Source organism: Bombus vancouverensis, chromosome 1 (assembly GCF_051014615.1).
Source record: "Bombus vancouverensis nearcticus chromosome 1, iyBomVanc1_principal, whole genome shotgun sequence".
Classification (NCBI taxonomy): Eukaryota; Metazoa; Arthropoda; class Insecta; order Hymenoptera; family Apidae; genus Bombus; species Bombus vancouverensis.
The window spans coordinates 18,955,771-18,978,749 of NC_134911.1; the positions used below are offsets into that span (position 1 = coordinate 18,955,771).

The 22,979-nt window shown below is 33.4% G+C and overlaps 1 protein-coding gene across 1 annotated transcript in view; it reads left to right on the top strand.

Annotated features, from left to right (window-relative positions):
* Positions 1–22,979, top strand: part of LOC143303228 (uncharacterized) — a 249,437-nt gene that overhangs the window by 215,760 nt on the left and 10,698 nt on the right. Inside the window, exon 5 of the mRNA XM_076622012.1 lies at positions 12,677–12,776. Coding sequence (XP_076478127.1) covers positions 12,677–12,776 — 100 coding nt within the window. The remainder of the gene's footprint in view (positions 1–12,676; positions 12,777–22,979) is intronic.

Genomic DNA, 22,979 nt, shown 5'->3' on the forward strand with positions numbered 1-22,979 from the left:
TTGTTTTCACTTTTGGAAAGCTTTTTTAATGATATTGAGCCTTTAAGGAGAAAATTGGCAATTTCTTCGGCGTATCATTTTTGTAGAAAACCAAAGGAATTATTAATGAAAGAAAAATTCCTCAAAAAATATTATATCAATCAGAAATATCAAATAGCATTAAATATTAGGTTGTCCGAAAAGTGTCTTTCTTTTACAGACACGTCTTTTACAACGATACATCTTTATGCAAACATGAAACCTAATCTGTCAAATGTTGTGATAAAACAAAATGGATCATACGTAATTCGACAAAATGATATAAGACAGAAAATGTTGTGCATCCATTATTTCCTTATAAAACTTGAAGACTAGAAATTTTATTGTAGCAGGTTGAGCATGACGTAAAAAATATTTTGTCGGAGACTGTATTATGTGTTAATTGGAAAGAAGAGGAGGTTAAAGAAAAAATAATATTATGACTAAAATGACTATCGTTTCTTAATACGATAAGAAAGTACGAATGTATTTCGTATTGAGAAATCCTTTGCCAAATTGAATAATCTAAAGTGGAAATTTTGCTTGCTTCTTAAAGATTCGCGGTGATAAAATTTACATTGCGTTTGTTATTGATAGAAATTATTTTGAAAAATATTCATCATTTCATCAATTATCACTTGTCAATTTCGTAATGGGTACTATAAAATATGCCACGTTCTTTGAATTCCACATACCTTGCGAATGTAGAGAGAAAAAAGATAGAATTCAGTTTATGTCTCAATTTCCTTATGTAAATTATTTTTCTTCCTTTTTTATGCAAAAAAATTCCATATGTAAAATAGAATTTCTTCGATCACGAAGTTACACATAGTTTATCATACGAATTATAGCTCATCCTACTTTATAAGCAACGTAAATAACACGAATCAAGACATTTCTAAAAACCACCTACTCATCACTTTCTATTCGACACTAGTAAATTATCCCATACTTTACTTTCGATATATCATACGTTGCCACGAAACGCATGATATATCAATTAATATTACTATAACAAGAAATTTAATTTACCGTTTCCTTCGACAGTCAAATTCCAAATTTCGAACTGAACTTCGAATATCCTCATCGTTGCTATATATTTAAAGACGAAGAAAATACCACTTCTACAGCTGGAATTCGATAATCTTATTTAATACGATTCAGAATCGAAGGAAATGCTAATTTTAAAAGTGAAATTAAATATCTGAAAAACTGAAATAAATAGAATTAAATATCTTTCGTTAACGATATACGAAAACGATATCACATATAATACGAAGAATTTTAAAGTTAAATTATAAACTATCGTTAAAGATATTCAAAAATAGAAAAATGAAATATCTTCGTCGGCGGTATTCGCGAACGAGGTAAAGGAACGATTCCATGAAATAGTTCGATTGGAAAGCACGTGATCGGTCGAATGCAAAAGATCGCCGTAGTCGGGCTTCATTGAATTTCATTGGTCGATCACATTCAATCTCCGTACATCAGTTTTCGATGAGGAACAACGGGATTCGTGGCATTCTAGGTGCGGTGCCCGTTGTATTCACCGGCCGTTTCTATTCGAAACTCGTGCCGATCGGCGCGGTTCTACACGTTCCTTACACCCGTGCAAGCCTTCTTGCAAGATGAATGCTCGAGTACTCTCTCGATTCTCGGTTTCGTGCTAGGAATAAAATCGATCTCCATAGGTGTATTAAGGTCTAAATGGGAAAAGAATCTTCGGCCTTCGGTCGTTAATTCTACCACCACTATAAATAAAGGGAATACGGTGTGAATAGATCAGACGTGATAATGATATTAAAAATGCCGACGGAATTGTATATAGGAAGAAGTTTCAGTTTCACAACTTGTCGATTTGGTGAGGATAAAGGCAATCGTTTCATTCTTCGGATAATTGTGGGAAAGATATACAATTTGAAAGGTTAATACGAATTTAATAAAAATTCATGTCATTTACCTTCATAATCGTTTTGTGAAAGTTTGTAACCGGATAGCGCGAATTTCCATTAATTCGATATTTATTCAACTATAGTAAGAGTTTAGCGAACCGCTAAGTACTGAAGAATGAAATATTGAGTTTTAAGTAGTGAAAGAAATATTAGCAAAGAAACAATTCAATCTTAAAATTAAATAATCGTGATAACATTTTGTAGAAACGTTATATACATATATATGCATGTATTTGGCTTTAAAGTTAAATGCTCTCGATGCTTAGACGATATTTTGGAAAAGTTTGATATATATTTAGTTTTGTAATGAAATATTCGCAATAATTAGTGAAAATTTTGTAAAAACGTAAAATTAATCTTGTTCCCTTATGACGGTTGTAAATCGTATTTTTAAACTGAACATTTTATTATTAGGAATTATTAGGAATAGCGCAACAAAATGTCCGGTTAGTTTAGTAGATTTAAAGAATAAAATATAAGTAAAACGTCTAGTATACCTTTGTTCTCAGGAAATAAAAATTCATGGGCAATATATACGTATGGGTAACAGAAAAAATAATAAAAAATATTTTTCACAAAATTTTGTCATAAATAGATATAACACAACGTTTCTTTATTTATCTTTATGAAAGTGCCTTTTCATATATGTACACGTGTATTTTGAAATGAAGGCAAAAATGTAGAAAATAAGAAACATATATTTTAAAATACTTTGTTACTGCATAACCGTAAGCTTCAGCTTTTCAATGAACAAAAACAATTTCCTCTAACGTTTTATATAGAGTCTTTATTTAAGAATTCGATCTGTAATAGCGAATACTTTCTGTTCATCGTATAAAATTAATTCATAACATTAAAATGCAGTTTTATGCAATAAAACGATTGTTTCATGCGTTACGTATAAAATAGCCAATATCTCTAAAAGTACAAAAAATTTTAAGTTCCTTGTTCCAAATTTACAACAATAAGAAAAGAAAATCGAACAGTCCATAAAACGACTAATTGATACCTGCTTACATTATCATAAAAATAAAATAATTCCAATCGAGTTAGCGATTTAAATATAGGAACAGCATAAAAAATATTTCAAAAAATTGATATCACGACAATTAATCGGAAAAAAGTTACATTTAGTGCATAATTAATGGGTACCAAAGAAGATAACAAGCCAATAATTCCTAAGATAACCATTTTCATCCGGACAACGATAGGCTATTAAAAATTAATTGACATCGGTAGCATTTCACTTTTATTTCTTTCGAGGCAAACGGCTAATCTTCCGTCATTTTTGTAATCAAAGTCGAACAAAATTTAGTCATCACGGATTCGAATTATTATACTTCGCCAATAAACACCATATAGGTACGTTTCAATCCACAAATTTCTGCACAATGATGATTTTTACCAGACTATTTATTAAATTAAATTTATAATAAAATTTATAATACATGATCATTAAAAGATAAAAAAATATAGCATGCACGAGGAACTACAAATGTATAGAAGAACTAGATACTAACAATAAGCGAAGAAACATACTAACGTAAATACGTCCAAAATTTTACATTCTTGATTTATAATAAAAATTTTCGTAAATTGATCTTTTGTGACTTTTGCAACTCAAAATGATAATCTAATATTTTATTGTTATTTCATTTATTCCTATCTCAAACGTACGTATTCCCATCTTAAACGTTATTCTACATTTTTCATACAATTGTCTTTATTTCCTCTCTAATTCTTCGACTGGATAAATTTTACATGAGCATTGCATCTGTAGAATTTGACGATCCACGGTGCGGCGATGATAAATTTTTATTGGTCAGTTGCTCGCCCGACCTGTCGACATTTATTACTGCTGCTATCTGGTACCGGTTCGTGGGCACGCGGATTGCAATGCGAACCAGTATCGAGAGATGAAAGGAAGGAACGGAAGGCTATGTTAACGCGTCGGGGGCGACAATAATAGAGTTCTGCGTTTCGATTTATTGTAGGCTGGCCGTTAGCGGTTTGTAATTTATTGAAGTGGAATATTGGAATTGTTCGAGTAGCCTTTGACGCCTCGACTGATCGATATTGCTTGCTTGCTTGCTTCGTATACAGCTTATTCGTTTCGGTTTATGTTAAGCAACTAAATGAATTTTATCGTTGTTGTTCTATTGTTTAGTCACGTCAACTATTAGGTTTGGGCTATTAGCGACTACTTTTCTTAAAACAACGTACACGTACGTTCTCGTTTTTCGCTAAGCTGTGGCAGTCTAAAGGCCGGTCTGCACTAGCAGAGATTTGTATGTAGACACGTATTCGCAGGCAATTTTATTTTCCGCGGGAAATCCGCGGACAAAGGAAAACGAAATTCAGGTCCAGAGACAATCCGCGAGTAAGAATCTAGTGCAGACAGTTGTCGACAGACATGCGTTCGCCGTCAATCTATATACGTTGTCCGATGAAAAACCTCGTAAAATGCACGTTCACGGACAAGTATTTTGTCTTCCATTAGAATGGAAGACGAGAGACAACGTCTGCGAGCAAATGTAGGGAAAATGTGTTTTTTACTCCATTTAGGAAGCAACGATCCCGCTGTGCGATGGTGAGATTTATGACGAAGCATTCGCTATTGCAGCAAGGAAAGGCGAAAGTAGAAAATTTGAAAATACATGCTGTTTGTCGAAATCACTGCAGAGTCACGTACCATCCATTCGTGGATATGTCGTAAAGAATTGTTCGGAAAGCGAACTTCAGTTCAACTTCATTTTTTTCAAAGGAATTGCACAGTTTTTAATACACTACTCGATCTGTCATGGTGTTTCCTATAAAGATTTTAACCTATGTATTTATATCGAAAAAAATTGCTTGGAAGGGTTGAAAAGCTTAAATCAAATCATTAAATTCTGGGTTTCTATAAAATATTAATAACCAAACGCATGTGTAGTATTTTATGGGAGAAAACTTTTTCATACATAATATTCATTGTTTATATTAAATGATATCCGGCTGCAGATGTAAGTGCATGCATTTATTCTTCAAAAGTCAGGATTTACTGCGCTTCGTATTTGAGAGGAACTTCGACAATCCGCGTGTTCCATCTCCAACATATCTTCAACTCATCGACATCGAAATATACCCGAGTAGCCGGCACGCTGCTAGTGAACAAACGACATTGCCTGCGATCTACATACATCTTTTGGCGAGTGTAGGCGGGCAATGTACATGGACAATGTCTGTCAATGTAAACGCGCCTTAGATCTGCCAGCAAGGTATCGTTTGTGACAGTCATTGTAGTACAGTCGAAATCTATTTATTGAAATGAATCGTTAGTTAATGCCCGATTGACCGAACTTTTACCGGTTGAATTTTCTTATCTGAACGTGAGCTCGTATTATACGGTCGACAAATAATAGCGCGAAAAATTTGTGAGTTCCGATAAGTGGAATTCTAATACACTTAATAATAAATAGTTGCGTCTAATGTTTATTAAAACATTCATGTACATTCACAATACAGTCACGTACACGTAGGGTGAGCGATAACGAGTGTGCGAAGGTTGGATCTAGGGGGAATCGGCTTATGTGCGCTGTATTCACGTCATTCGGAGTATAATGCGCTCCTAATTGTCTTCATATCTCTCGTAGCAGGGGAGATGCGTCAATTTGAATATTTCATTCATACGTAATTTAATAAAATGGTACGGTGGAAGTTAAAAGCGATTTTCAGGTTTGATCACACAAGCAATTTCCTTCTTATCGTTTTACTATAACGGCTTTGAAAGGTATTTTAAGTGCATCCATGTACGAACCTATTTCACAGTTTTATAAAGAAATGGATTTAAAGTATATTATGTTGATAGAGAGGGTTGAAAAATTCTCGACGCGTATACACATAATTTATTACAAGTTTTTAATAAAAGATAACTAGAAACCCTGATCAAAAATCGTATTTTAGAAACTAAATGGAAAAGAGCAAAAGTAACTTAGGAACCTTAATTTCAAAATCGGAGCAAAAATCATGAAATTTGTGTATAGAATTTGAATTCCAACATTAACTCAAACTTACATCGAGCTATAAGTATAGAGACCATAATCGCCCAGATATATCGGCTTGCTCCTACAACTTTTTGAACAATTGCAATCAAAAAATTTGAAACGCCATCGAAAAATCTGTGTGCTCTTCATCCGTACGAACGTCGTACTCTACTCCAACTGCATGCTCTTCATCTACACAAATATAGATACTTGTATAGGGAAAATAAAGCTCGTATGAGTTGTTAAATGCCCACGGAAAAAAATATCGACCTAAAAACCAAAAGCAGCAATAAAATGTTTGCACAGTTCCACAATGTTTCTGCATTCTCCGCGTGCATCAAACCAAAGAATTATTCTGGCTGAAGTAAAAGTCTGAAGCAAAAGTATTCCAACAGCAACCGTCAGTAATCCACCCAAATCTGAACATTCGTTACAAAACCTGCATATAATTCTCCGACTATACAACGTTATAACATCTAACATGTAAAGTTAGCGGATAATAAACCGACTACCGAACCAGCCCGCCATTATATTTTAACTACCTACCAATATTTCACGGTTGAGCCATGCGGTTTCCCTCTCACTTGACAAGCGACCAGAATCTTTTTCCACCGCGGGGCGTGATCACATAGGTGTACCGACACCCGATTTACATGAAAAGAACGCGCGACAAGGAGCAGCGCGTGTACGCAATCGGCAGCGAGCGAGACCCGCGCGTCTGAATTATGCGAACCGTTGCACTGGCTGTTCAATAGAAGAAAAGAGAAGAAAGGAAGAGAAAAAAGAAAAAAATCGACTCGAGATTCGAACCTGCCGATCGCGTTAGGCCGCGTCGATTGAAAGTTGCCGCGAATTTTTTATCTCTGTTAATTATATTCCCTGCCAAGGTCTTTTTACGCTGTTACATTCCTCGCCGTTGCCAGCAGCAAGAGGCTAAAGCCTCGTTCAGATTGGTTAAGTTGAGTACCTATTTGCTTGAATTTCAGTCGTTCGGAGCTTTAGTTTAGTTTTTAGTTGAAACTTTAAGAACTTTTAAGAAGAAGAAATTATCGTGTTATTGTAATCCTAAACTTCGTCACTAAGAACCGATATTCATTTTATGAACAAAATTTAATCAACATTTCAATTTATTACAGAGAAGAGGACGAAAACTCGTACGAAATGTTTGTAACAATTTTCTTATTAAATCCTGTTAATTTACCTAAGTGCTTCATTATATTATTAAACGCAATACGACTAATAGGAATGAAGAAATTGTCAGGGAAGAATATTAAAAACAACAAAGCCTTTTGAATTATACAAAGCTAAGTGACATGATTAGTGAGGATCACAGTAGGAAGAATATTTCAAATCAGGTAAATATCAGTCATGTAAATAAATGTCTTCAAGTTACGTGGATTAACCTGAAGGAGACGTTTTGATACGCGTGCACGCGCGACCAATAACATTTTTCCTTCGATGAATCTAGTCGGGAACGAGTCTCGACGATCGAAAGGACGATCCAAGACACCTGTTCTAATCGTCGATCTAAGGATCTAAGACTGGAGAATCGAGCGGCTCCGCGGGGTTAAATCACGACGATTCGACGTCGCTTCGTGGCAACCACTAGCGAAGGATAAGGAACTCGTCCTGCGCGAGACCTTTCACTCGCTGCACAGATTACGTTCAGCTGGTCAGGTTCATAAAGAGATTTATCGATCTCTCGATTTATAAAGTCGCCGATTTGCCACCTGTTCGCTGCCATACTGGACACACTGAAAAGGTGGTTAGTGGAACTTGCTTTGATGTAGTTGCTGCTGGGATTCTTGGTTGGGTTACTCGCTTGTTCCTTGATAACTTGTGATCGAAAGAATGAGAAGAATACAGAATATGGTTCAATGAGTTCAGGATTAACGCTTTAACCCTTTGCTTTTTATGGCTGAGTTTAATTCGTAACGTGGATTATATAGTTGTAATTCGACAAGGATGAGTTATATTTACGAAAGAATTTAGTTTGAAAAACTTTGTCCATACAAAGTTTAACACTTCGTATATGATACAATGTTATAACTATATTGTGCATAATTGTGAATACACATAATACGCAAAAATATGTAAAATATTCAAAATACGGTAGTCGTTATTGTTAAAGTAATACTATATAACGTTTTATTAAATACAAAGTTTATTTAGAACAGAATAACTATTTTGTATATAAGATAATAACTTGAAATATTCACGAACAACGCTCTATTCTCTGGTACATCTCAAACAGAAATGAATTTGTTTTATTGAACATTCATTTATTCAACACGTACGCGATGCGCTCGTCTCATGGCGTTTTCCTTTTGTCTTCTTCTCTTTCATTCCTCGCTCGTACAATACAGATGTACATACATCTATTTTCTAACAACTATATCTTTTATCGAGGTTCCATTATTTCGAATTACGTTCGTGGAAGTATGAAACTGCATAAATATCTGCGGTCTAGTTACAACAACAAATACTTAGTAACTACATTAAAGCGACTAAATTAAATAGCCACTAAACAAAATCTTGGAACAAGATATTAAGTAATTGTTTTAGATAATTTTGCGAAAATTTCCAGTGATGTTTGAATAGAGAGAATTATCAGTTTACAGTCCTCTTATTTAGCTACTGACTGATTCATATGTTGAAGGTTTCCGGTTGAAGAAGAAGAAGAAATTCAAGCAGTATATCTTATGTGGAATATATGAATAAGTTGAGAATATACATCAAAAATACAATGAAATGTGATATAAATTTGGAAGGAATTGTGATGCGACACAGAGCATGCTTATGTTCAAAATAAAAGATATAATACAACTGGAAATAAATAATACAGCACGCGATTAAATGTTGAATTTTTATTATACACATAGAACTATTATTCACACAAGTTTCCTACTCTTCTATTCTTCCTATTTCCTATTCTCTATTCTATTCTGACAACTACAGTTTAAAAGGAAATATAGTCTTATCACGATAAATCCTCAATTGACACGACCATCCATCTGTAGAGATTTAAGAAGACATTTATTAAACCATAGATAAATGCAATCATTTATTTCCCATCTGCTCTCGGATAATATGTTGTAAAAAGGGCAGTAGAACTTCCTCAAATGCACGTTGATACCAAGACGACATTACCAAGAAATGTGAAAGATTATATTTAAAGATAATATATAACATGGTAAGTGTCAGATCTAGGGAGATGCACAAAGACTTTTATTGAGTTTTTGATTTATAAAATCACTGATGAGCCACCTGTTTGCCAATAATTGCACAGTAGAGATGGCGATTAGTGCAATTTATTTCATCATAAAGATTCTTGATTGTCTTCTATTTCTTTTCTCTTCGAGCAGTTCTCACAATCTACGACTAGAAAACGGTAAATGAATTATCTGAATTTTGTAATTCTTTAATTCTGGAATCTCAACTATCACCGTTTAATTTTTACTAACAATTGATGTACATACAAAAATGGATAAATTAACGAAACAATATCGGACATAAAGATGGCGAGGTAAATAGTTCTTCGATATTAGAATTACCAACGATAAACGTATACACACATTTCTATTAAAATAGCCATGATAATTGGCTTACAAGAAAAATTGTTCATATTTTTCACCGAATATAGCATCGTGAAAAATCTACATTAATATAAATTTGCTTGATCTTTACGAAGAGTTACAATCTAATTAATTAATTTTTACAACGAATTAGAAACCATGTCAGTTTAGACGTTTTAAATAGTTTTTGTTCTGAGGAACATTGAATCAATGAAATCATGCCTGACGGAATATTTCTTAAAAATTAAATCAGTACGCTCAGCATCCCTTATCGAATTCATCATCGACTTGTCCTCAAAGAATGAACACATCCAAGTTCGGCGTTGCACCTCCGAAAAACTTGATCCGTGAAAAACAATTCGGCTCAGTCTCGACGCGTTCCGCATGAAGAGACCGTAAATTATCCACGAATCGAGACGAGATTTATGCCTTTCGATTCTGGCCCGTTAAACGTGTCCTGTTAAAGCGCGAAAGAGCGTACCGATGACGGTAACCTACCGACAGAGATTATATCCACGACGACAGGGCGAAACGGAAGATTTATGACCAGCTTTTTATCCAATAGGATATGGGTGCTTGGAAAAACGATCCGCTCGATGTGTTTCACGTCGAAAGAGGTGTGGATTATTTCCGCGCGGACAGGTTGCAATGAGATTTACACAGCTGCTCTCTGCCCTTCATTCAATAATACTACCGAACGCGTATCCTCGAGATTCTCGAATAAATCGAGTTGAAAATAATTCCCTGAGACTAAGTGGATCGTGTTAAGATTAAGGTGACGGCGGCACGGTGCCCTTGAGTGGATCGGTCAGTATCGGCGTAGGATTAAAAAGCTGAAACCGCGAACGATTTTCGGGTGTCAAATATAATTTCGTCGCTGTAACAGGTTCGAGTAAAAATTCGCACCACGACCGGTTTGCCTTTTCGTCGAGCGGTGCTCGGTTAGAAAGTTATCTTGCAAATGGTTTAATTATTAAATACCGCGTGCTAAATCAATCGCAGAAATGATTAATCGCACGATTTTCCTCGCGTTTTAACGTCACGTTGAGTCACGTCGACGTTTTCGAAACGGTGAACTGATTTTCACGTAGATATAAGGATAATTTTCAGTGGAATTTAACAAAGATTGTGGTACTTGCAAGGATATCGACTGACTAAAATGTAGAATTTTTCAAATTGATTAGTTTCGCGAGGGAAACGTTCTGCTGTTTTTCATAGCGAGTTGTTTTTCGTATTGCTAAACTTCACATTTTTAGAGAAGCTGTTAACCGTTTAGAAGCGAATGCAAATTCTGTGATAAGTAATGCTCTTAGACCATCGATGATTGTAAATAACAGAAGGTTCGAAAGGTACAAATGTATGTACGTGGTGAAAGTCCAAGGAGTAGGTACTTCCTCTTAAAAATGTTATGCAAATTGTATATTGTAATATGAAAACATTAATACTGTGACCTTTAAATTCATAAATGTAATTCTTTTCAAATAACTCACCCATTAAGAAGTTGAAGCGTAAGTTGTTGAAAGTTATACCTGTGTGGGTACAAGCGAAGGCGTTTATTTCTCTTCTCGTTAATAGAGTACTCTGAAGAATAATTCGCGAATGAAGTTTATGTAAATTCTATGAATAATATTAAGAAGTAAAATTTCAAGATGATCTCCTTTGAATTAATTAATGAATTATAATTAAAAAGTGAATTAATAATTAATGAATTATAATTTCTCGGTATCACTTCGTGATGTATATATATTTAACTATGTAATAAACTATTACAAATTGTTTTATATAATTCTATCTTTCAACGTATTATCTTATCTTTGTAGAAGTTACAACGTTTAATAATAATATCAAGTATTAAATAGTAATGTTCATGAAAAATTAAAACTAAGCTACTTGATGTTATTTTAAATATAAAAATTATAAATTTTATAGATTATATAATCGTTGGAATAGATTCATTTAATCGAAACTAGCCGATCATCGTATTTATTCATTTACGTAACATGTAAATTTTATTCTTAATCTGGTTCCAAGGTCCGAAATACACGATATCGTTGCAGCAAACAGTTTACACGCTTGGAATAAAACAAACTACATATTTTACCGATTTGCCTGCTTGCAATACTTTGTAAACGTGCAAAATATATTTTACCGTAAATCTGTTATCGTGAGAACCAAGAGATAATTTAAAAACGAACCGTGAAAAACACTTTACCTTTTTGATGGTATCGCTCCTACGAATTCCATGCGTCGTTTATGCACTGTTCCTTTCGTTTGATACACAATTTGTTTTCGCGTTGCCGTGACCAGACATAAATAAAACAAAAAGCCAGATCGTAATCTGTACATAAAAGAAATATATGCGCTCTTTTGTATGCAAGTGTAATTGATTTTTATGCAATCATCCTTATTCCGTACTCATTTTCTGTATATTATGCACCTACATATGTGACCACATATGACGGCTCGTAAAAATATTTGAACATTTACCATAGAAAATTTATATATATATATATATTGCATATATGTTTCTGTTTTATTATTATTTATAGTTTGCAGTAACTGCCAGGATTATAAGCAAACTACATTTTTGTATAAATGAAATACACACATGCATATTCTCCTTTTTTTCCTAGAGACATTAGTAATTACTCTTTGTTTAAGTCATTAGTAGTCTAATGAAATTTTCAAATATTTTCTATAACACATAGACGATATTCATAAAGGAATTCTGCATGTGTTCGAATATTTTCATATGTATACGTAAAACTGATTTATTCGCTACAAATAATCAAATTATGTTTCGTAAGGAAAATATTTTTAATCAGTCGTATACAAATTACTGTGGCTCGTTAATTTGGAAAATTGTGAACTACACAATCCCTGATATTTATTCCTTTCGGCTATTTGTTCTTGGATACTGAATTAGTCGTATTAGTGTACCATTTGGAGAGTAAGGTTAAATCATTTTCATGGAAATGTTTTCAACGATGAATAAATGCGTCAATAATATTATTAATATATGTCGGTTGTAAAGTATTACATACAGATATCGAAGTTTTTAAAAATAATTCAAGTGACTATGCAATGGAAATGTCTCTTTATTGTGTAGGTGGTGAAAGAATTTCTGCAACGTACAAAGGAAGAAGATGTCGCAGCAATTCCGGAGAACATTCCTGCAATAATGTGATAGATAGTAGAATTCATCGACGGTGAGTAGAATTTTACTCTCAGTTCTGCTGAAGATGCAATGAAAATGATTATTGTTCGTATAAAGTGCGTGTAAAATATACATGTGTGTGTGTATGGTTAATATTTTTAAATTTATTATGTTAAATTATGTCGAGTTAATGGATTACACTCTGTGTGTGGATTATTAGTCATTTACAATGATAGTAAAAAACAATCACAGTGACAAACCATGATGAGTAAATGTAATATGAATTATTACTAAGAACGAATTGAGATCTAATCTTTTCTAATACTCAAAAATATATTAAATAGTAAAATAAATAGAATTTTATTTAATATTGGCAAAACGATCGGTTCCTCGATATCCAACGACTTTTTATTATCTCCTAACGATAAGAATAAATTACCTACTTGAAATCCTATTTTATCTTATTCAATTTTTTATTAAATTGTTTGAAATAAAATAAAATGCGAATAAGACCAGTGAAGGTCGTCAACGAGCATTCTAAACTAGAAGCGCCAAAAAGATAGGATTTTATATATATTGCTCCGATAAACAATATAATATACCGATTTAGTATTTTATTAAAAACTTCAGTTCCGGTCCATTTGTTTTAACGTCTGATAACAATTCACGCGCTTCTTTAATTTTACCCGAATCGTATTAGGTTGTCCGAAAAATTTCTCTCGTTTTATGAGAAAATAATAAACGCACAACATTTTTTGTTTTATATTATTTTGTCGAATTACGTACGATCCATTTTATTCTGTTGAGATAAACACCGCGACATTTCACAAACTTGGTTTCACGTTTATATGTACTGTTGTAAAAAACACGTTTGGGAAAGAATGACACTTTTCGGACAACCTAATATTAACATTTACCGTATCTACCAATAATTCAAATACTAACGAAGCTTCACTTTCTTGTTAAACTATGTATCGTTTATAGAAACTCCCGGATCATTTTATTTATGTTCTTGTTGTATCAATACACGTATCGTCAACCAGACTTTTAACTGTTCCAGGTTTATTTTTTAAAAAAAGGTAATTAAACGATGTCATCGGTATAAAGAATACAAATTTATGATAATCTGATGAAAATTCATAAATTCCTTCAAGTCCTAACTCCACAAAATAACATCAAACTTCACTAACTTTAAGCTCAGTTTTCTCAGTCTACAAACTAGAAACGTAGACATAAAACCATTAAGAACTAATACGATGGTATGCAGAATTTCGAGACAGAACTTTCCAATCAACCTACTATTCCATTTCTCTATTCCATATTTTTCATTTCTATCAAACTATTTTCTTCATCGTGAACGAACGTTTTTTTGCGTTGGTTCAGAAGATTCTTAACTGAATCTACCAATAATTCAAATAGTTGCGCTATATCTGAAATCACGTGGAACTCATACAGACGTTCAAATTGTATTATAAACATTCGTATAGAATTCTGTCGATAGAATTTCCCAATTCACGTGTTACATCTCCTACGTACTCTACATGTTATCCAATGTTTTTCATCGTGCCTCTACGCTTTTCGTTGAACACAAACGTTTTATCGTTCCCCAGGCAACCTAGACGAGCAATCAACGAGATATGGAAACTGTTCGTATCACGTTGAATCTTGATGGTATCGTTATCGATTGGCCGCTATTAACTCGGAACGACGACTGACCGATAGAATGCACTTAACGCCCCGCGTGAAAAGTGAAAGAGCTTTGGGGCGGCCGTGACTTTTAGCCGCGCAGCTGCTCGAAACGACAGCGATCACGATGACAATGTTTTCATTAGCGTGTTAGCCATATCTCCTTGTCGAGCCGCGATCTTGTCAGCAGGATATAATTCAAAGTTGGAAAGATGTGTAATTTATGACGTAGATCGTCGTATCTAAAGCAGATAGAAGAGACACGAATATTGAGCACATGATGTTTCGTTGTAAATCGTGGCATGTGAATACCTGTTGTGGTTCGTCGCGTCGTCCAGAACGCTGATTATTAATCTAACTAATTAACCAGATTATCAAACTGCGGATTTTTACGCGAGTTTGTTCAAATTATTGTCTAAAATTAAATCGAAAATTAGAGGTTTGTTGCACTTATTAAAACATTATAACCAACACTCCGCTTTAAAAATACTTATATATTTTTCAATACTTTGTATATATTCTGTATAGTTTTAGCGTTATTATTATTTGGTTTGTTCTGCGCGTAAATGCATAAAAATCCATCAATTATATAAAATCTGGCTGATTACTAAATAACATAAGTAAAGACTACGGATGATAAATTCAAAAATTTGTTAACAAAAGTAAGAAATAATAATGTTTCTGTGATATGTTCTTTCTTTTTTTGTTCTTTTTTATCGAAATGCAAACCACGACGATTTCAGGATTTTAAATAGGCAATTTCCGACTTATAGGTAACGAATTAATTTACATATTGATATACAATAAATTAATATTACGTGATGATCGTTGAAAAAAAGCAGAATACGGAGGGGAAATGATTTTGTGGCGTTATGAAGATAACGTTAATCAAATTTGTGTAGATTAAAAGCGTATAAGTTAATAGATATCATCCTGTGTAGAAGGTAAATTAATCGAACAGTAATTAAGGTATTTAATGGAAATACTGATTAACGAAATGAACGAAATTATTATAACGTAACGTGGAATTTAATATCAAATTTTCTCAATTTACTACGAATAATAGAATTCTCTATCATCAGAATTTGTATTTAGTGTAATAGCATTATGTTGTTATGTTTCACATTGCCAGTATGTTTCTATCACGACAATAAAATCATGAATTGAACGAAGCTATAGCATAACAAGGTTATTTTCATTTATAACAAGAATACAAAATTTGTATACTTGGAGAAAATTGTAACATTGAACATGACTTAAAGAATAAACTTAATAAACTTAAAGAATTTGTCACGATTCCTCTGGCAATAATCTCCACGTCGTATTTTCAATTCTACTGTATCCACGTATTCTATCTATTTCAGAATTATTTTCATACGCGTTTCTTTCATATTTACAAGTTAAATCTCAATGGTATATTCTCACGATTTTGCGCGTCCGACGTTCGAAGCGAGAAAGCGCACGTATTACGATCACGAGAATTCGTGATTCGCGTTTAACAGAAGGAAAGTCAACGAAACTGCTGGCAAAAAGAGGATCAAATGCTTACACCATCGGAATCTCGCACGGGGACGTGCGAAACAATTGTAAAAGATGTATAAAACAAGCTTCTTGCATTGAAATAGAATTTGCTTTCGTCTTATTAATCAATTTTCAAATATGTATCCAATTTAAAATAAAATTTCATCGAAGAGAAAAATTTTGGTAGAAGAATTGAATTGCTTATTGTTTTATTTAATATTCTAAGCAGCTTTAAATATCACGAAATATTGAAAAAGATTATAATTTTTGCATGAAAATTGATTTCTACTATATTAGATTACGTTAGTTTAATTGAAAAGAAGAGATTTTTTATATAAAAGTTCTAGATCTGTAGATTTTGAGATTGTTTGGAACGATGTGAACACATAATTGTGAGAGAAGCAGAGGAAGGTTTCCTTTTGACAGAAACTGCATAAAATCTGATAAAATATTTTCAAGTTTTAACTACGTACCGTGTGAAATCAACGCAAACTGTATATGCCGTGTGCACGTGTGCCATAAACGCTTCGCTATGTTTACAGTATGTACTCGATTCTTGAGATATTATTTGTTTTGTAATTCAAAAGCACGAATCAATGTATATTTGATAAAATAATATTTTTATCAAACACCTGCAGTTTTTATTTCATGGAATAAAAACTTTAATATCAGAGTAATAAAATTAATTAGACAACAAACTAAGATTGTTCATAAAGATAGGCTATTTACTATTTAGATTATTTTTATCAATTTTATTATTTATTATTATTTAAAATTATTTAAAATTATCAATAAAATTTTTTCAAATAAATAAAATCAAAAAGTCAAACTGTGGATAGACAAAAGCATTGTGAAAAATCCTTTGAAAAATTTCATAAAATTTATTAAATGTGCAGAATCTGAAAAATTAATGTTTAGACCTTTGAAAAATCTGTAAATTATCTCTTTGATATGAACTATAAATTCCTAAAAATGTGCAAGCCTTATCTATCTTTTTAAAAGTGAAATACTTCAACAGTGTTTATATAATAGTAGTTCGATAGTATTTTATATGAATTAGAGATTGGAATCGCGCAGAATGTGCAACTCTTTTGATGAATATGAAATGAATTTATGTAAACTAATAAGGTAGTGCATTTTATCGAATTTCGCACAGCCGAGAAAACGCAATAAATTTCACCAAGTAGATTCGAATGGACAACCTTCTTCCTACAATATATCTATGTATATTGGTATTACGCGTGTTTTCGTTGGCTAGGAATTTTATTGCTTAAATATTCTGGCTTGAAACACACTAATGAACAGCCGTTTGCTCGCGTAATGACGCAATTGAAGTGTTCGTGGTATATTCAAATAGCGAAATAAACCGTGGAAATCATTTAATCGTGGAAACATTAAAGAATCTTACTAACGTTTACGCGGACGTGAGTGTTTTTGCATTACCTCTCATTCCAACCGTCATGTTTTCTCTTAATTCGTTTAAACTTTGTGAATATTGGATTTTTTCAACAATTGCTTTGATTTGATAGAGATTTGGATTAAGTCGACTACTTAATAATTCGATAATTATTTTTATTTGTATTAATTGCAGTGAAAGCGAAGCTTTGTAGCAAGATGTTAGAAACTCGTGTAAATATTTTTACTTCGTGTAACACGATATTCCTTTACGTGTAACGTGAAGGATGTTATGGAAATGTGGTAAATTTTTACTTTATATCCACGTTATAATAAAATAATAAATATAAAGATATATAATTTTCTGTCCTATATCGATAACAGGTAGACTGCAAATATTTATGTAAATTTACTTTTACGAATATTATTAAATAAAAGAGACGCGAATGCGGATTTATTTTACTTTACAATTAATACTTCACAATGATATTGGGTATTTTACATATTCATGGGTATCATATGCAGGATACATATTTTCGCATCCTTAAATTGTCCATAAATGCACAAACATCAACAGCCTAATAATATATAATAATAATAATTAATGACTATTTTTCTAAAATGTTATTCTGCAAGTTTACATTTTTTAACAACGATAACAATATTGTGAAAAATTGTCAAAATCGAAATATTCTCCGATCGAAGGAATTCGCTATCAACATGAAAATCGACCAACGATCCAGCCAATCAAAACTGAGAAAGATTACTTACTGGTAAAATATACCTATTAACATTGCGGACGATCTTTCCTTAATAATTACACAGAGATACACAAGTTTCATTCACTCTGGAGTATTATTTTTACTGTCATCAACCACGAAACTCTCTATCGGATGTAACATGAAGACGAAACACGTCCATTTACCGATCGTGATTCGAGTTAATTAAGCGCACGCGATCGTAATATCCTTTCGAAATGAAGCAGTGGATGGGATTGTCGGCGCGGAATCCTAAACGGGATCGACGAAATGAACGTGACGTTAATGTCGGTCAATTAATCGTTATTAATAAGGTGTTCGATTAAAATATCGTCAGGCGATTGAGACCGCTCGGAAATGTAACGATAATTATAATGGATCGAGGGTAACCAGTAGAATAAAAAGAAAAACAAAAAAAAAAGTGGTAGACATGAAACGGCCGGCAATGGAGAGGAATCCGCCCTCGCCCGGGGCGCAATTTCTCCCAACCGATTCAGGTCGAAGCCTCGAGAGCAAAGAAGAGTGGCGAAAAGAGAGAAGCCACTCTCCATGGGACCAGACTCGACTCTCCGTGGAACAAGAAGAAAAAGAAGAACGAAAGATCGAGAGGAATGAAAAAGGATGAGAAGAGCGAGGTGGGGCGAAATAGCTGAAGGTGAAGAAGGAGGCGACGAAAGGGAAACGTGGAAAAATAATTGGTACGATAAACGAATAGGGGATGCGACGATAGGAATTTCAGAAGCTCGGATGAAATTGTTCGTAAGGTGAGAAAAATTGATGGATCAATCGAGTTAGGAGGTCGCAGAGATTGAAGACGGAGGAAGAGAATGGCGAGAAGGTATCGAAGGATTGGGATATGAGAGAGGTTCTATGATAGGAAAAATACAGTTAGAAAGAGGTTTTGGAAATTTTAGAACGAAAGACAAAAAAGAGAAAAGAAATTGATTTTTATCGAGAAACTCTATTGGAATTTAGACTGGACGATTGACTTTTAAAATTTCACGTTCGTCTAAGGTCGATGTGCTATATTCATTGCTGGAATGCGGATACTTTATGGAATTCAAATCTTTATGTATACTTTGGATATTTTATATGTTTTCGCACCTTTATATATCTTGTACGTTTTTTTATACTTTTTACCGTTATGCATGAATGATGTCATAATATTGTTGAGACACTTAACGAGGAACAGCAACTTTTTCTTTTCATTTTTAAATGATATATAGAAATATCACTTGTCAATTGTCTATGTCAATTGTCCAATGTCAATTGTCTATTGACAAAACTAATATCCAATATTCGACTCATACTTAAAGATACACTCTCGAAGTTGATAAGTGCAACTATTATATTTTTCAATAGTAAATGGCATTCTCCTACGTAAAATCTTATAGAAATATTAAACGATTACCATGACGCATTGATAAATATTGTTAGGATCAAAGTACAGTGGATTTCCAAAAAGAATTGCACGCGTCAAACTTAACAGTCAAATACAAAAGCTTATATCTCTCTTACAAGCGAAATTAAAATCGAAATTAAAAATATGAAATATGGGAAGCCCATCGAGATAAGAAGAAATCCAACAAATCGAGCCATCGATTTAAACGCGAAACCGAGCTTCTTCCACAAAATATAACAACATGCAACAGCGATAAAAAAGGAAAAAGATTCTTCACAGGCAAAACGAAGGGAACGAAAGAATCGTTGGAGCAACAACAACGTTAACACGTAAAAATCCAAGGAAAACGAGCCGCGGCAAGGTATAAATGTACAAGGAAAGATGAATAAACGTAGAAGAAACGAAGAAGAAGAAACGAGATAGATGGCCCGATGAAAAATGAAGCAAACGATGGCTGATTACGAGAAGAGCCCACCGTGTGCCGATCCTGCACGCGTATATATCTTCATTTCGCAACGATCCTTGGTATGGTTACTTTATATACGAGGCAATAGCGGCGCATAAAATGCGACTGCCTCGACCGGTGCATGCAACGAAGATTTACATTGGCTTCGAATACCCTCGATGCTCGTTGCCATAGGCCCATTTTTTTCCTTTTCTCCTCTCATTTCGTACTCTTTTCTGGGGCTTCTTGCGCCTACGAAACGCGTCCTCTCGAATACCTTTGCATCTTCTCCTCCTCCGTCGTCAGCCACGGAACCGATCCAGACATCTTTCAAACGTCTTCTTGATCTATATGCTCGCCGTTAGATTCCGGGAGCAGAGCAATATCAGGTCGAACCTTCACCGAGATGTTCTTTTGTAACCGACAAACGTGGCGAGGGACAAAAAGAGAGAGAGACAGAGAAAGAGAGAAAGAGAGGAAGAGGGAAAGAGAGAAAGGGAGAAAGAGATATGTGTAACAGTAGTTGGCAGAGACTGCGTCTATTTCACAGGTGAACGCGATCTCGCGCGATTTATAGCCGCCATTTTAGATATAATCCCGTTTAGTGCGTGGATTCGCTCCATTTTGTGACGCTCTACTTGGTTACTGTTCTCCTCCCCGTTCACTTTTTTCCACCATTTTGGTCTGGCTTTTTTTTCCTTGATTTACTGGAGACAGGTTAACGGATCGAGGTTTGACCGAACAACCGATTTTGTTTCTTTCGACGCTGAATGGTCCCTTACGAAAACACGTGCGATTGTTTTTAAGAGAGCCGTTTCATCGATGAATTATATCGAACGTATAACGACGATCATATATATTAGACATTGTCGAAAAATAGCCTCGATTCTTTTTAACCAGATGTATTTTAATTCTATTCTACTTGAATTAGTCGTGTTCTACTTTATTTTCTTTCGAAAATATGCGCGGCATATAGCTACGATTATTTTTTAAGAAAACTAAAGATTACGTTGCACACGCGATAGCGAGCATATGCATGTCGGTGTCTCTAACTTAATAGTTTTTAACAGAGGTACTTTAGTTTGAAAATTATTGTAATTATAAAATATAAAATCTTGTAATCGTCGTAGCTGTTAGATTCTCCGAAAAGTTTGTTTCGTATTACAAGATGAGAATAGATGAACAATAATTTCTGTTTTATATTATCTTATTGAATTAGGTATGATCCATTTCGTCATATTTTCATTATATTCGTGCATAATTCAATAAACTAATATGAAACAAAAAACATTGTGCGTCTATTATTTCCTTATAAAACGAAAGAAACTTTTCTGACAACCTAATACATACGTATGGCAGAATATTGTGATGTAATTAGGTTCATTTTCAGAAGCTGATATGTAACAATCAAACTGACGTTTGCAAATACTGTTGCTGTGAATCTAAAGAATTATTTTGCTACTCGACAGACTCTTCGTGTTCAGATCCTTTAATGTCTAAACTGGTTGAGAGACTTTTACTTATATAATAATGTATGCGTATAGCAAATAGTAAAATTGATTATAATCATGGATTTTGATAAGTAATTTAAATGTATAATACTATAAAAAGACAGTAAATGCAGCTTCGAGTGTGTACAAATTAATCGTTAATTTGTACACTTCGATTAAATTAAAATACTATTACCATAAATTTATTTCCATTTTCGCCAATGTAAATATATCTTTTAATGATTTTCATTTATTAGAATAATTGAAATAATTTAAGTATTTGTATAATTTAGGTTAAAGTAACAAACTTGATTTTACGTGCGATTACGTTTAAACGTATTGAATTTATTACTACTCTCTACCACGGTTGAGAAAGTTTAATGGCTTGAATTTAGTTTGGAATATTCTGCTAGAGCGAACATGGTAGAGCTATTCAAAGTATTCTACCAAGTTAAAGTGGATCGGGTGTATGAAACCGTTCATCAAATAACACTGTGTCTAACTCAATTTCGAATCGAATTTCATGTTTCTAGAAAAATGTTTAGAAACGTCACTTTTTTCCGAATAAATATCATATCTCAAGGCAGCAAGTCTTCAAACTTAGATAAAAATAATTTAATGCTCACGTAACTAAAAGCCACTCAACGAGACTTTCGTGTGTTTAAAAGATTTTCGTATAATTGGAAGATTATTTTAAAAGGCATATTACGTAAAAAAGATAAGAATAAGAAAGTAGAAGAGGCGACAAGGTCCCATTAGGTTTACATTGGTGAACTTTCGTGCATTTACCTGCAAATACACAGCGATATTGAAGACATTTGTTAATTAAGAATTTAATACTTATTGACCTTCTTAAGCAATTAATAGCGTAAGGAAGACTTAACATCGTATCTTAAGTAATGTTGCTTGCAAGATATAATTATCGAAGATTTTTATTGTATTTTACGCTAGCCGTTTTTATTTATAGCTAACCGCTTAGTCTCTGATTCCATCGTACAAACTATTTCATAATTGTGTCTCTTAATTAAGGAAAATTCTAATTAATTGATCGACTCTTCGACCTTTTCTTGCCGTTCGACAAATGTAGGTGCGTGATTATACATTTAAACTGTTTGGAAAGAATCATGATGAAATCATGTTGGCATTTAATCGACTTATTGTACTAATTGCATACGACTTTTGTTGAAAAATGCGTGTTTCATGGAAAATTGCGTTTTATTAAATATATTATTATTATTACATTTTATTTATTAATCAAGATTTTCATTGCTTGCATCGTCAAAAGACATTCCATTATTTATCAGACGAATTATTAATTACATCAATAAAATCTTTTTAAAATAATTCACGTGATGAATACCAATGACACTTCCATTTCTGAAATTCACATAGACTGAAGTCGACAAAGTTGATGCTAGATATAACGAGTCCACGCTCAAAGATTAGATTAGATAATCGCTGAAACAAATAAATCGACAGACTGCAAACAGGGCAGAAGTCTGCCGAGTTAATTCGTGACTTAATCCCCGTAATAGTTGTTTGATTAGAAGTATAGATT